Raw genomic sequence first — 13192 nt, 5'->3', positions numbered from 1 at the left:
CCCCTTTCATTACTTGTTGTCCCCAATCTCGTTCGCAGTGGGATATTTGCTGGGCTGTGGCGCTCTCGATGAACCTTTTGTGATTTGCCCTGTGTGTTGTTGCTGCTTTGAAACTAAATTCCTATATGCGTAGGTACATTGGTCTACGTCCGACTTGTAATTCATTCTATTAGGGGTGTTCATAATATGGAGCATCTCCAAAATATATCGTTTATTGTAGTGTTTTTCTTTATCGAGAATTCTAACATTTTCGAAATCGGGGTAATGTCCAGTGCCAGCACAATGAGACCAAATAAATGTGTGAATACTAACACAGTGTTTTATTTAAAGCAAGGCCTCGAGCTCACAAAACCCTACATTTTTTAAATTATTTTATTTTATTTTATTCGGTGTTATTTTATTTTACTTTACTTTATTAAATTTTTGTTCTTTTCATTTAATTTTTTTATCTTACTTTATGTTATTAAATTTTATATTTTTTTATATATATTCCATTTAATTTATTTTACTTTAGTACAGTTTATTTTAATTAATTGTTTTTTATTATAATTTATTTTAATAAATTTTTTTTTATTACAATTTATTTTTTAATATTTTATTTTACTTTACATTATTTTATTCTGTCATTTTGTTTTACTTTATTAAATTTTTATTTTTATTTATTTTATTTTATTCTGTGTTATTTTATTTTGCTTTATTATATTTTTGTTCTTCTTATTTAATTTTTTTATCTTACCTTATGGTATTATTATTATTTTTTTTTATTATTTTACCTTTTATATACATATTTAATTTTATTTATTTTACTTAGTAAAGTTTATTTTACTTTATTTAAAAGTTTAGTAACAATGGAGTTTACAGCATATTTAATTAGCGAGACTTGCTCATATTGCTTTATACAATTGTTTTGTTATTGATATTAGAGAATATCAATATTTATAACTAATTAAATACAGATTATTTTACTTTATTCAATTCTTCTCATTTAATTTTATTATCTTACTTTATGTTATTATATTTTATTTTACCTTTTATATATTTCATTTTATTTAATTTACTTTAGTACAGTTTATTTTAATTTTTTAAATTTTTATTTATTTTATTTTATTTTACTTTATTTTATAATTTGTTATTTTATTTTACTTTATTAAATTTTTGTTCTTTTCATTTTATTTTTTTTGTCTTACTTTATTTTATTATATTTTATTTTACTTTTCATATATTTCATTTTATGAAATTTTATATTGTTTTTTTTTTTTGTTTTTTGCATATAAATCCTTTGGTTGGATGTACAAAACCTAATAAAAAACAAATTTCAGCTTTAACCTAATTACCTAACCACGTGCATAGTACTTCTAAACATTTTGTGTATTAGTAATTATAATCACGCATTTGGTCATACATATTTGTCATAACATCCCCGGCACTTCATTTTCATCATCACAGTAGTGTATACATCTCTTGCACTTCTATGCACATATATAGTGTATATGCGCAGGGACTTTAATGTATGTACATTTAAGGATAAAATAATAGGCGTGCACAGCTTTGCTCTCTTTTGTTCTAAAATTTTGAATTTGAAAACAAAAATTTTGTGGCAATATTAATCATTATATTATTTATTTACTTATACTACTTTATATACTTAAACAAAGTAAACCATCCAATTGCAATTCTCCTGCCTATTGTACTGGTACTGTTCTACATTCATATATCCCCATATAGCATACCACTTACAAGGACTACTTTTACGCCCCCAGCGGGTTAGGGGATCAGAATATACCCGCGGTAGGTGTGCCTGTCGTAAGAGGCGACTAAAATACCAGAATCAAGGGGCTGTGTAGCGCAACCTTTCAGGTTGCCAGCGCAATATATAGCTTCTCCAAACCCAATTGTCATAGAACTTGGGGGTAGGGAGGAAGGGAATAGCCTGAAGGTTTAATGTGGCCACATAAATCGTTCCCGAGATGGTCGGGCTAGCACCTTAATGGTGCTATGGTACCGGAGCGTACCGGATTTGTATCCGGCAAAGGACCATCACATCGATAACACTCCCCAAAGCCTTCGGGGAGCAACCTTATCGCTACAACAACAACAACAAAAACTACTTTTACGCTTACGCTTCACTTACACTTACACTTTACGCTAATGTTCAGGATTCCCCCATGCAGTCAGCAAAGATGTTTAAACATCAAAATAATCGGCTTATCCCATCAAATTGTGGAACACCCTATATATGTAATAGTGATTGTTTAACTGTATTCGTCTAAGCATTCTTCATGGTTAAATATTACTCAACTTGTGTATCTCACCCCACCAACAAATGTGTCTAAACTACAACAACAACAAAAATATCTAAACATGTTTTACACACACAACAATAAATATTTGTTTAAGTTTACCTATGTTAATATTTATGTGCATTTGTGTGAAAGTGTTAATTATACATTTTCATTTAATTCTCTTTTTTTATATTCGCTTTTTTATTTTTTTGCCAAACACACAATTAGATCATCGCAAATTAGTATGGCAAGCACAAATCCATTCGATACCGACGACGATTATGAGGAAAATAATGAAGATGTTTCATTAGCTGGTGATAGACAGCTGATAACTTCAACACCCATTAAGAAACAAATGCACCGAAAAAAAAGACGTGCACCACCGCCACCAGTACGTGGGGTAAGTAACGCAAGTGTAATCAGCAGTAGTAGCATTTAAGGGCCAATTAAACTTCCTTAATCCTAACGTCATAGTCGTAACCATACCCATATTCATAATCATCTCCAATGTGATCAATTAATGTTGCCTTAACCTTAAAATCGTGAAAATTTCATAAAAATGAATGAAACGCAAAAGATTACAAACATATTCTACAAAAAGTCTCTTAGTCATAACATATCCAAAACAATAAATAAAATCAACAAAACGTTATTAAATTCACCAGCTCAAATATTTTTAGGTTATGCATACGGCGAGAAACCAAAAATCAATTGGTTGGCTATGTTATGGTTATGGCTTTAGCGTTATGGTATGGCACCATTAATCGATTACATTGATTTCCATAAGGTTGGTTCGATCAGGTGTTTTATCTGGTTATGGATAAGTCACCATTAACTAGCCCTTTATGCTGTACCTTTACAAGCCAGTACTTCGCGCCAATATGGCTCGATTCTTTAACGAGCGCGGGGTAGGTTTAAATTCAAGCAACTAATTCGAATTTGCATGTCGAACTCTGCATCAATGCTGCTCCAGCTTGACAATATCAGCCTCTGTGACTGCTGCAGCAAGGAGTAGAGACTACTATCTCGATGGATTGTCCAATAATATGAAACCTTTCTCACTATCAATATCCTGCTTTCCCTTGCGTTTGGTGGTAACTCTAACTGCAAAAATCATTTGAGCAGAACGTAAAGAACTTAAAGAATAGTTAAATTACTCACACCCGCTACGTGTCAGCTACAGAATGTTCGCACATCTCACAAAATACTGTCCAAATCGGTAACCCTCGCCTTAACCTACTCTGGAATGGTACCACGAATGGTAGACGTTTAGTAGCACTGTCAACTGCAGTTTTCTCTCCCAGAGAAGGTCCTGTAACCTTTGGCCCTCGGAGCAAACTGGTCGTCCCAATAACGTTAACTTCAGTTAACCAGTTTTTTTCACATTCCACTCATAGCGCGTTTGTGGCTCTGTCATACTCTAACATTGTCAACCGTGTTCAGAAGAGGAGGGTTCTGTACAAGGTTTTCAAGCACCTTGCGCTGTTCATGCTCTGAGAACCAGCCGAATGAAGTGTGGAATGTCATTTTCCGAGCGACGCTGATCCACCGCCTGTGTTGTCATATCGTCTCTCCGACACAGTAAGCTCATGAAATGAAAAATTAAATGGGCATGAGGGACAACACATCTTATACTTATAGCGACAGTTCAGACTTTCACATTCTCACTTATATTGACTTTTGACTGTTTGAAATACATAAACTCCGGACGAACCTTTGATGCTCTACCCAATTCAAAGCGATTATTGCTTCAGTGACGTAGTTACTGCCGCCAACGGTTGTTTACATCTCTTTCGTAATGCACACTATTGCTGAAGAAGTGGTGCGTAGACACCTGATAAGTTGTAAGCTCACCCCAGAAGAGGTTAACTGTAGACAACGGTGAGGTAATTGTCCTACCCAATGAAACACAGTAAGAGGCTGGTTAAAATATTACACTTTGTCCTGTCTAGGGATTTGGCTTAGGATTTTCCGGAAATTAATGCGATTCGCTCTGGTACTATTACCCTGACTTCTTCGGAAATAGTTTGTTTGAAATCCTGTATCTTCAAGTCGTACAACATATTTAGTCCTACACATTTTATTTGTTGTCCAAAAGATGAGGCAGCTAACAGTGCCACCTAAGGTCAAGTTCAACTCACTAACTTTAAAAGCACCAATCAGAGAGAAATAATAATTGTGTTTCTTATCTTCCGCCGACGCGATATAGAGGATATCATCGAGATATCTATAACTGCACAGATGTGGTTGGTTGGTTGATGTGCTGTCCGGGCTATTAAAGGGCCCGGGCCCAATTAGCACATTATCTCAGAAATTTTACAGCACCGCGTTTCTGGTCTCATTTTGATTTCTCCCAAACTTAATAATACAACTACCATTGTTGTTGTTGTTGTTGTAGCGATAAGGTTTCTCCCCGAAGGCTTTGGGGAGTGTTATCGATGTGACGGTCCTTTGCCGGATACAGATCCGGTACGCTCCGGTAACACAGCACCTTTAAGGTGCTAGCCCGACCATCTCGGGAACGATTTATATGGCCACATTAAACCTTCAGGCTATACCTCCCTCCCCACCCTCAAGTTCCATGAGGAGCCGTCGATTCCACGAGTGCCGCACCCTCCTTTGCCAACTCATCGGCCTTTTCATTACCTTCTATCTTTTTATGACTGGGAACCTTGTACTGATATATGTATGATTCGGCCTGCATTCCAGAACACTTATTGCCTTTATCGCCGCCTCACTATCAATATATGTATATTAGGCCGGGTCGATTTGTGGGGAGGCAAAAAAATCGCCCATTGCTCTGTGAAAATCATATTCTAAGGATCAAAATAAGAAACTTTGCCCAAGCAACCATACCTCTAAAACGAATTCTGATGTCCCCCCCTTTGGGTCGTAGGGGCAAATTTTGAAAAATCCCACTTAGAAATGCCTATGTTTTTTATTTTTGGAGTTTATTTTTCTCTTTAGAAATTTATTTAGTCAGAACATATGTAAATGAAAAAATGAATTTAACTTAGTAATAGGAAAGAAATTTAAAAAAATTATTAGAAATTAGCGTTTTTACAACCCCCTTTTAAAACCAAGGCATCACTGTGATGCATTTGCATGTCGTTAACATAGTTGTGTGGGTTTTTTATTCAACCGTTTTAAAAAATGAAGGTATCACTGTGACACAATTGCAGATCGTAAAATTGCTTGTGTCGTTTTTTTAAGCCACCACAAGACACAGCAGGTAGAATTGAAGTTGCCCCTACCCAAAAGTTCGACCCAAAGAGGGGGACATCAGAATTCGTTTTAGAGGTATGGTTCCTTCGGCAAGGTTTCTTATTTTGATCCCTAGAATACGATTTTCACAGAGCAATGAACGATTTTTAAATCGACCCGCCCTAATGTATTGTAACGAATTTGCTGCAAATCCTCTTATTTGCAATCCTCTGCTAAGTTCGAATCACTAAACTGTTGAATAAATAACTCCAATGTTGAATGATGGAAAAATGGCCTTTATTAAGTACTTCACAATAACACTTATACTTTGCTACTCGCTGGCTTAATAACCAAACTGATTGATAACTCAAATGAAACTCTACTATTGGCCGCCAAACTGAATTGCAGCGCCTCTACATCTGTTGCCTTTTATACCCTTTGGTTTCCTCGTTCGCATTTTTCCAGAATGTACTAGCATTGTCCATGAGCTCTCAAACTTCTCAGCTATAACTAAAATTGCACAATTTTATACATCTTTTAGGCGCTTCCAGAATCTACTAGTCCAGTAGCTCTCAAATCTCGAGATCTAAACGTTGCCAGCCTTTCCAAATGGACCACTTTCATTTTGGTTCGTGGTTTACCGATGGTTTGTATGCGGTCCCCTACATCGTTGATCCGTTTTACAACTTTGTATGGGCCTTCCCAATTACACTGCAATTTCGGGGGCAAACCTTTTTTACGTTGTGGGTTGTATAACAGCACCAAATCTCCTTCCTGAAAACCTTCTGAATTAATGGCTTTATCATATCTGGATTTCATCTTGTCACTCATAATCTTTGTTCGTTGCCTTATCAGATCATGTATTTCTCTTAGCTCTTCTTCCAAATCACTAGTGGATTTCCTGACATTTCTCTCCGCATTGGCATCTATCCCAAACTTCAAATCAGCTGGCAGTCTAAGGTCATTGCCAAAAATTACTTTTGCAGGGGTTTGGCCCGTTGTCTCATGCACTGCTGATCGGTAAGCCATCAAGAATAATGGTATGCGGGTATCCCATTCTTTATGGTACTTGTCTACTACTTTCCTTAAGTGCTCCTCCAATGTTCTATTGAATCGTTCTACCAAACCATCGGATTGAGGATGCAATGCAGTTGTCCGTGTTTTTCGAATGACCAATGACTTACACATTTCCTGGAACACAGCTGATTCGAAATTCCTGCCTTGGTCAGAATGTAACTCCATTGGTACACCATACCTTGCAACCCATTCGTTTTTAACCACTTCTGCTACTGTTTCTGCTTCTTGGTTTGGGATTGGGTATACCTCTGGCCATTTACCGAAATAATCCATAACCACCAGTACGTATTTGTTTCCGCGGTTGCTAGTAGGAAATGGACCTGCAACATCCATGGCGATCCTTTCAAATGGCGCACCTGAGTTATATTGCTTCATCTGGCCATGACTTCGTGTTCTGGGCCCTTTCGCTCTGCTGCAAACCTCGCAGTTCGCAATCCAGTCAGTGACCGACTGACGGCAACCAACCCAATAGAATCTCTGTTTAACCTTCTCGAGCGTATTCGTGATTCCAAGATGACCTCCGCTTGGAGCATTATGCAGCTCGCTGAGCACGTCAGGAATCCTCTTTCTGGGAACAACTATCAGTTTATTCTTGTATTTACCATCCTCACTCTCCCATACTCGATGAAGGCAACCGGATATCAATTCTAAACTGTTCCACTGTGCCCAATATGACTTCGCAATGGGACTCTCTGCTGACATCTCTTCTCTGTTTGGTCTTTCATTTCGTTCGAGCCCTTGCATAACACGTGACAGATCTGCATCTTCTAGCTGGCACTTTCTTAGCTGTTCCTTGTCCCATTCATCTGTACATGTTATATTCATTAGCCGGACATCTATAATGTCTTCTTTAGCCTCGGCTTTTGAACAGTGCTTGCATTCCAAACTACATGGTCTTCGTTCCAATTGTCCTTCCGGATTACGGAACTGCAGAAGCCATTTCAACGCTGCGTGATCTGTCCTGACACGGAATCGCTGGCCGTAGAGGTATTTGTGAAAATGTTTAATGCACTCTACCAATGCCAACAGCTCTCTCCGTGTAACGCAATAGTTCCTCTCTGGTTTTCCAATTGAACGGCTGTAATATGCAACTACCTTCTCTTGTCCATCGACCAGTTGTGATAAAACGCCTCCTATAGCATATCCGCTCGCATCTGTATCTAGAATAAACGTTGCTCCTGGAATCGGGTATGCCATCATTGGAGCAGTGCACAACCGCTCTTTCAATGTTTGGAAAGCTACTTCTTGCTCCTTCTTCCATTCAAAAGCTTTATTTTTCCTTGTTAGCTCGTGGAGACTATGGGCTAAGCTGGCAAAATTTGGTACAAATCGGCGGTAATATGTGCACAGCCCAAGGAAACTTCTCAATTCATGCAGATTCTGTGGTCTTGGCCAATCCTTTACTGCCTCTATCTTTTCATTTGCTGTACAGACACCTTCTGTCGTTACCTTGTGGCCCAAATAATTTACTTCCTTTTTAAACAGCGTACACTTTTTGGGACTTAACTTCAGACCAGCGCCAGCTATTCTCTGGAAAACTTCATCCAAGTTTTTAAGATGTTCATCAAAACTCTTGCCCAATACGATGATGTCGTCCAGGTACACCAAGCATGTTTTCCAATGTAGTCCTTTCAGTACCTAGTCCATGAGTCTCTCAAAAGTAGCTGGTGCATTACAAAGTCCAAAAGGCATCACTGTAAATTGCCAAAGACCATCACCGACACTGAAGGCTGTTTTCTCTCTATCTTCCTCCTTCACCTCAACTTGCTAGTAGCCGCTTTTCAAGTCCAGTGTGGAAAACCATTTCGTACCAGATAGCGAGTCCAGAGTGTCGTCAATTCTTGGCAACGGGTAGCTATCCTTTTTCGTAACGTCATTCAACTTTCGATAGTCCACGCAAAACCTCATTTTTCCATCCTTCTTCTTTACAAGTACTACCGGTGAGCTCCATGGACTAGCTGATGGTTCAATGACGCCGCTGTCACTCATTTCTTGTATGATTTGACTCACAACTTCCCGCTTCGCCAGTGAAACACTACGTGGAGCTTGACGGATCGGCCTCGAATCTCCAGTGTCAATTTGATGTTTCACAACATTGGTGCGGCCTGGTTTGGAACCATCCTGGTCAAATATGTTCGCGTATTTTATGAGCAGTTGTTTTGCCTTACTCTGATAGGCTTCCTCTAGCCCATGCGTCCATGCCGTGATATCATTTGAAAGATCAGTATTACTAGATGAAACGTGTTCCTGGAGCTGTTCACAGTTAATAACTACTTCAGCCTCTTGGCATCTTCCCAAAATAGCTCCTTTGGTCAAATTGAATGGTGACTTGAACTCATTGAGTACTCTTACCGGAATGCGTCCATCTTGTTTTGTCATAGCCAGGGTTTTTCCTACAAGTATGTTCAGTGCTGATTTATTTGCTGCTTCGACAACCCACAATTTGTTTGTCCCACAATCTCCATCAACCTTTGCCCAGATGACTGCTTCTGATTTTGGTGGTATTTGCTGACTGTCTTCCACCAGCACTCGTTTACTGCTGTGGCCTCTCTCGTAGCCGAAATTAAGTGGCACATCCATGTTCTTATATCGCATCGTCTTGCTTTGCATATCGATTTTGATGCCTTGGTTGATTAAGAAGTCCACTCCAATTATGATTTCATCAACAATACCTGCCCCTATAAAATTGTGTAGTACCGTGACGTTCCCAATTGCTACTTCACATTCTACTTCTCCAATTACCTGGGTGTCTTCTCCAGTGGCTGTACGCAATATTGCTCCATGCAATGGTCTTATCTTCTTGTTGACTAAATCCGCTCGAATGATGGAATGAGATGCACCCGTATCTACAGTCAGTAAACGTTCCTTTCCATCCACATGTCCTCCGACAGTAAGATTGCTCGACCTTCTTCCAATTTGTGAGATAGAGATTATGGGGCATTCAATTGAGGGAGTCAGCTGTCGCCCCTTGCTGCTGACTCGCTTTAGTTTAACGATTGAGTGGATTTGGAGATTTGCTCGTCTCCTTCAGCTCTGCGTTTACGGCCACCCACATTGTTGGAACTATTGGAATTGCTACTGCAATGACGTGCAATGTGACCTGGGTTACCGCACTTGAAACATTTCATAACTCCGGCATTTTTCTGTTGTGATCCCTTCAGAGCTTCCAAAATTGTATCTACCCACTCTGGCCTTTCTACTTCCACACGATGAGCTTTGTATGCTGGTTTACTCAATAATGACGCCGTTTCCTGAGTCAATGCATAGGATACCGTTTCAGAAAATGTTTGCTTTGGGTTCGCGTATGTGGCTCGCTTCGTTTCGACGTCCCGTATGCCATTTATAAAGCTCTGAATCTTCACTCTTTCCGTGTATTCCACGGGTGCATCCGCATTTGCAAGATGAGCCAATCTTTCAATGTCAGAAGCAAACTCCTGCAAAGTCTCGTTAGCTTTTTGGTAGCGGTTTTGCAATTATATTTGAAATATCTGTTTCCTGTGTTCGCTTCCGTATCGCCGTTCTACAGCAGCCATCAATGCGTCATAACTATTCCGTTCGTACTCTGGAATAGTCTGTAAGATTTCGGCAGCTGGTCCTTTCAATGCTACGAAGAGCGCGGCAACTTTATCTTCCACATTCCAGTTGTTCACTGCTGCGGTCTTCTCAAACTGTAGCTTAAAGACCTGGAAAGGAACAGAACCGTCAAAGGATGGTGTTTTTACCTTTGGATTACTCGCTGAAACTGCTGGACGATTTAATTGTAACTGCTCCATACGACCCTTCAAATCATCGACTTCTGCCTGAAATTGAGCGATTTTTGCATCCTGCGCTTCCAGCTTTGATGTTACCCTTGCTTCCTGTGCTTCTAACTGTGAAGACATTTGTGCCACCTGTAATGATAAGCGCTCTTCTTGTTCTTCCATCTTTGATGTTATGCGTGTCTCCTGCGATTCCAGTTGGGATGCCATATATGTCTTCTGTTCTTCCAATTGCGTTTCCATCTTGGATGTAATCTGTGTCGACATTTCTGAAATACGTGTTTCTTGTGCTTCAATTTTCGATGTTACTGTCGACGTTTGTGCAGATATTGCAGCCAATATCACGTTCAAGTCTGTGCTGGTAACCGTTTGCGATGTTTCGTTTTTCTCTTCAATTTTTGTTGTCTCCTCGCCATCAAGATGAAAGACATGCTCTTCCACATCAATTCCTTCTGCTTCCATTGCCTCTCGTAGCCGTGCCTGAAGTTCAAGTTTAACGCCGCTTGTATTCAATCCACGGGTCTCCAACTCCTTCTTTAGTTGCTGGATCTTCAATTCACTGAACTTTGCCATGTCCTTGTTGTCCTTTGGAATTTATTCAAAAATTCCTCTTCTGACACCAATTGTAACGAATTTGCTGCAAATCCTCTTATTTGCAATCCTCTGCTAAGTTCGAATCACTAAACTGTTGAATAAATAACTCCAATATTGAATGATGGAAAAATGGCCTTTATTAAGTACTTCACAATAACACTTATACTTTGCTACTCGCTGGCTTAATAACCAAACTGATTGATAACTCAAATGAAACTCTACTATTGGCCGCCAGATCGCGTGCTTAATCAAACTGATTGATAGCTCAACTCAAACTGAATTGCAGCGCCTCTACATCTGTTGCCTTTTATACCCTTTGGTTTCCTCGTTCGCATTTTTCCAGAATGTACTAGCATTGTCCATGAGCTCTCAAACTTCTCAGCTATAACTAAAATTGCACAATTTTATACATCTTTTAGGCGCTTCCAGAATCTACTAGTCCAGTAGCTTTCAAACTTCTCAGATATATGCATGTGTTTGCGCATTGACTCTCCGCTGCTCGTATTCGTACATGGTACATATGTGTAGACGCAATTATTTATTCGTTTATGTAGATACATAAAGATTGAATTATTGATGTGAATGTTTGTAGTTTACAGTCTCTCGCGCGCACATAGGCGTATAAGTAAATGCATCTGTGTGTGACATCTCTCTGGGCTGCCTTATATATGTGTATACTTCAGGGATGCACCTTAACGTTAAGCTAATCGTTTATCAAAAAATTTCCACCGTTTCCGTTGAAACACTTCGAAATATTATCGATAAAGAAATTATCAAGATAAATTGTATCTCGTTTTTAACCGAAACGAAAAGCTTTCGTTAACGTTAAAAACGTTAACAAAAACGTGATACTTTATGTTTGAATTGTGCTGGCAATGCTATAGCCATGGTGAAGCCGTAAGGTGGCAACAACGAGCGCACATACACACACAAACTCTATGTAATTTGTTTGTGTAATTCGTTGGTGGTAATGTCAAAAATACTCTGAGAAATGTTTGTACTGTCAAAATTCATGAGAAAAGTTGCAATCAGCTTGGCTAATGCTTTCACCTTTAATGACTCCGCCATCAATCAGCTTTGCCAGCATAGTTTGAAATTAATAATCAACATAAACGATTTGATTTCGTTTTGATATGGCAGAAAACGAAACGAAATCATTTCGTTAATTTGACGATCTTAACGTTAATAAACGAAACGAAATGACTTCGTTTCGTTTATTAACGTTGATTATCGTAACGAAATGATATCGTTTCGTTGGTTAAGCATGCCTAGTATACTTGATTTGATTATTAACGTAAATACTGCTTGGCATGGCCTTAGCATCGCCTTAGTGATGGGATAACTTAGTGATGCTAATATCCGTGAGAGTATATATTGACGCGACTGCTGGTTCAGCACGCTGCTTTTCTGCTGCTTTCTTCACAGCTACATTTTCCGCCTGAAAGAAGCTGCCGTGATCTGACAGTCTGTAAGATATACTTATTTCTGGATCCATACAGTTAACAGCAGACGCAACCCTTTCCAGCGGTGTATACTTGTATAGTATGTTCTACCAAAAATTTTTGAATATAAAAAAGCAGCGGAGCGTAACAAAATTCTAGTAGGTCACTTTCACCACACCAAAAACTTTAACACAATTTTTAACATAATTTAAGCACAGAAATACACTGATTGGAATTTTAGAGAGTAAAAATGTGAATTCTGAACACATTAGCTGAATAAAAAGTGTACAAATAATTGTTAAATAACAAATACAGACAGTGGTAGTTTAACAAATTCTGCTGTGGTAAGTGGTGAATGTTACCTACTAGAATTTTGTGAAGCTTGCCTCACACGATTTTTCGTCTATGCAATGTCTCCATATTATATTGTTTCTGGTTCTACCATTTCCGTACCCTTGCGCCAACCGCCCGGCATTATTGTGGCCTAACGTGCAGGAAAGCAGGAGAATATTAGTGGCAGCTGAAAAGCTTCATATCCGTATATCTCTTTGGTTGTCTTACTATTTAGAAACTGTCATCTCGTAGAATCTGCTTTTTATGCTTATTTTGGTTGATGTAAGTGGATGATGCATGGCAACCGCATCAGAAATTCCCCTGCATCCTTCTGCGGTTACTGCCGGCCTTGGACGATGCGATGGGTCAATTAGGCGCCATGAGTGCTGCTTTACTGTCGTAATATATCCATACCTTAAGACATCTCACTCAGTCTTCCGACAAGAGTATACAGGCCAATATATATATATATATTTAAGGCTGAGCCCTTCCTTAATATACG

General features: G+C 38.8%; 1 protein-coding gene across 7 annotated transcripts in view; it reads left to right on the top strand.

Moving 5' to 3' along the window:
* The window catches only part of LOC137239778 (uncharacterized), a 78490-nt gene that overhangs the window by 62332 nt on the left and 2966 nt on the right, over window positions 1-13192 (top strand). For all 7 annotated transcript variants that reach the window (XM_067765429.1, XM_067765430.1, XM_067765432.1 and 4 more), the window contains one exon: window positions 2511-2682. In XM_067765429.1, the coding sequence (XP_067621530.1) occupies window positions 2511-2682 (172 nt within the window). The remainder of the gene's footprint in view (window positions 1-2510; window positions 2683-13192) is intronic.

Source organism: Eurosta solidaginis, chromosome 2 (genome assembly GCF_040869045.1).
Source record: "Eurosta solidaginis isolate ZX-2024a chromosome 2, ASM4086904v1, whole genome shotgun sequence".
In the NCBI taxonomy this organism is placed as follows: domain Eukaryota; kingdom Metazoa; phylum Arthropoda; class Insecta; order Diptera; family Tephritidae; genus Eurosta; species Eurosta solidaginis.
The sequence above is the reverse complement of the archived record's forward strand: the minus strand, read 5'-3'. Positions and strand labels throughout refer to the sequence as shown.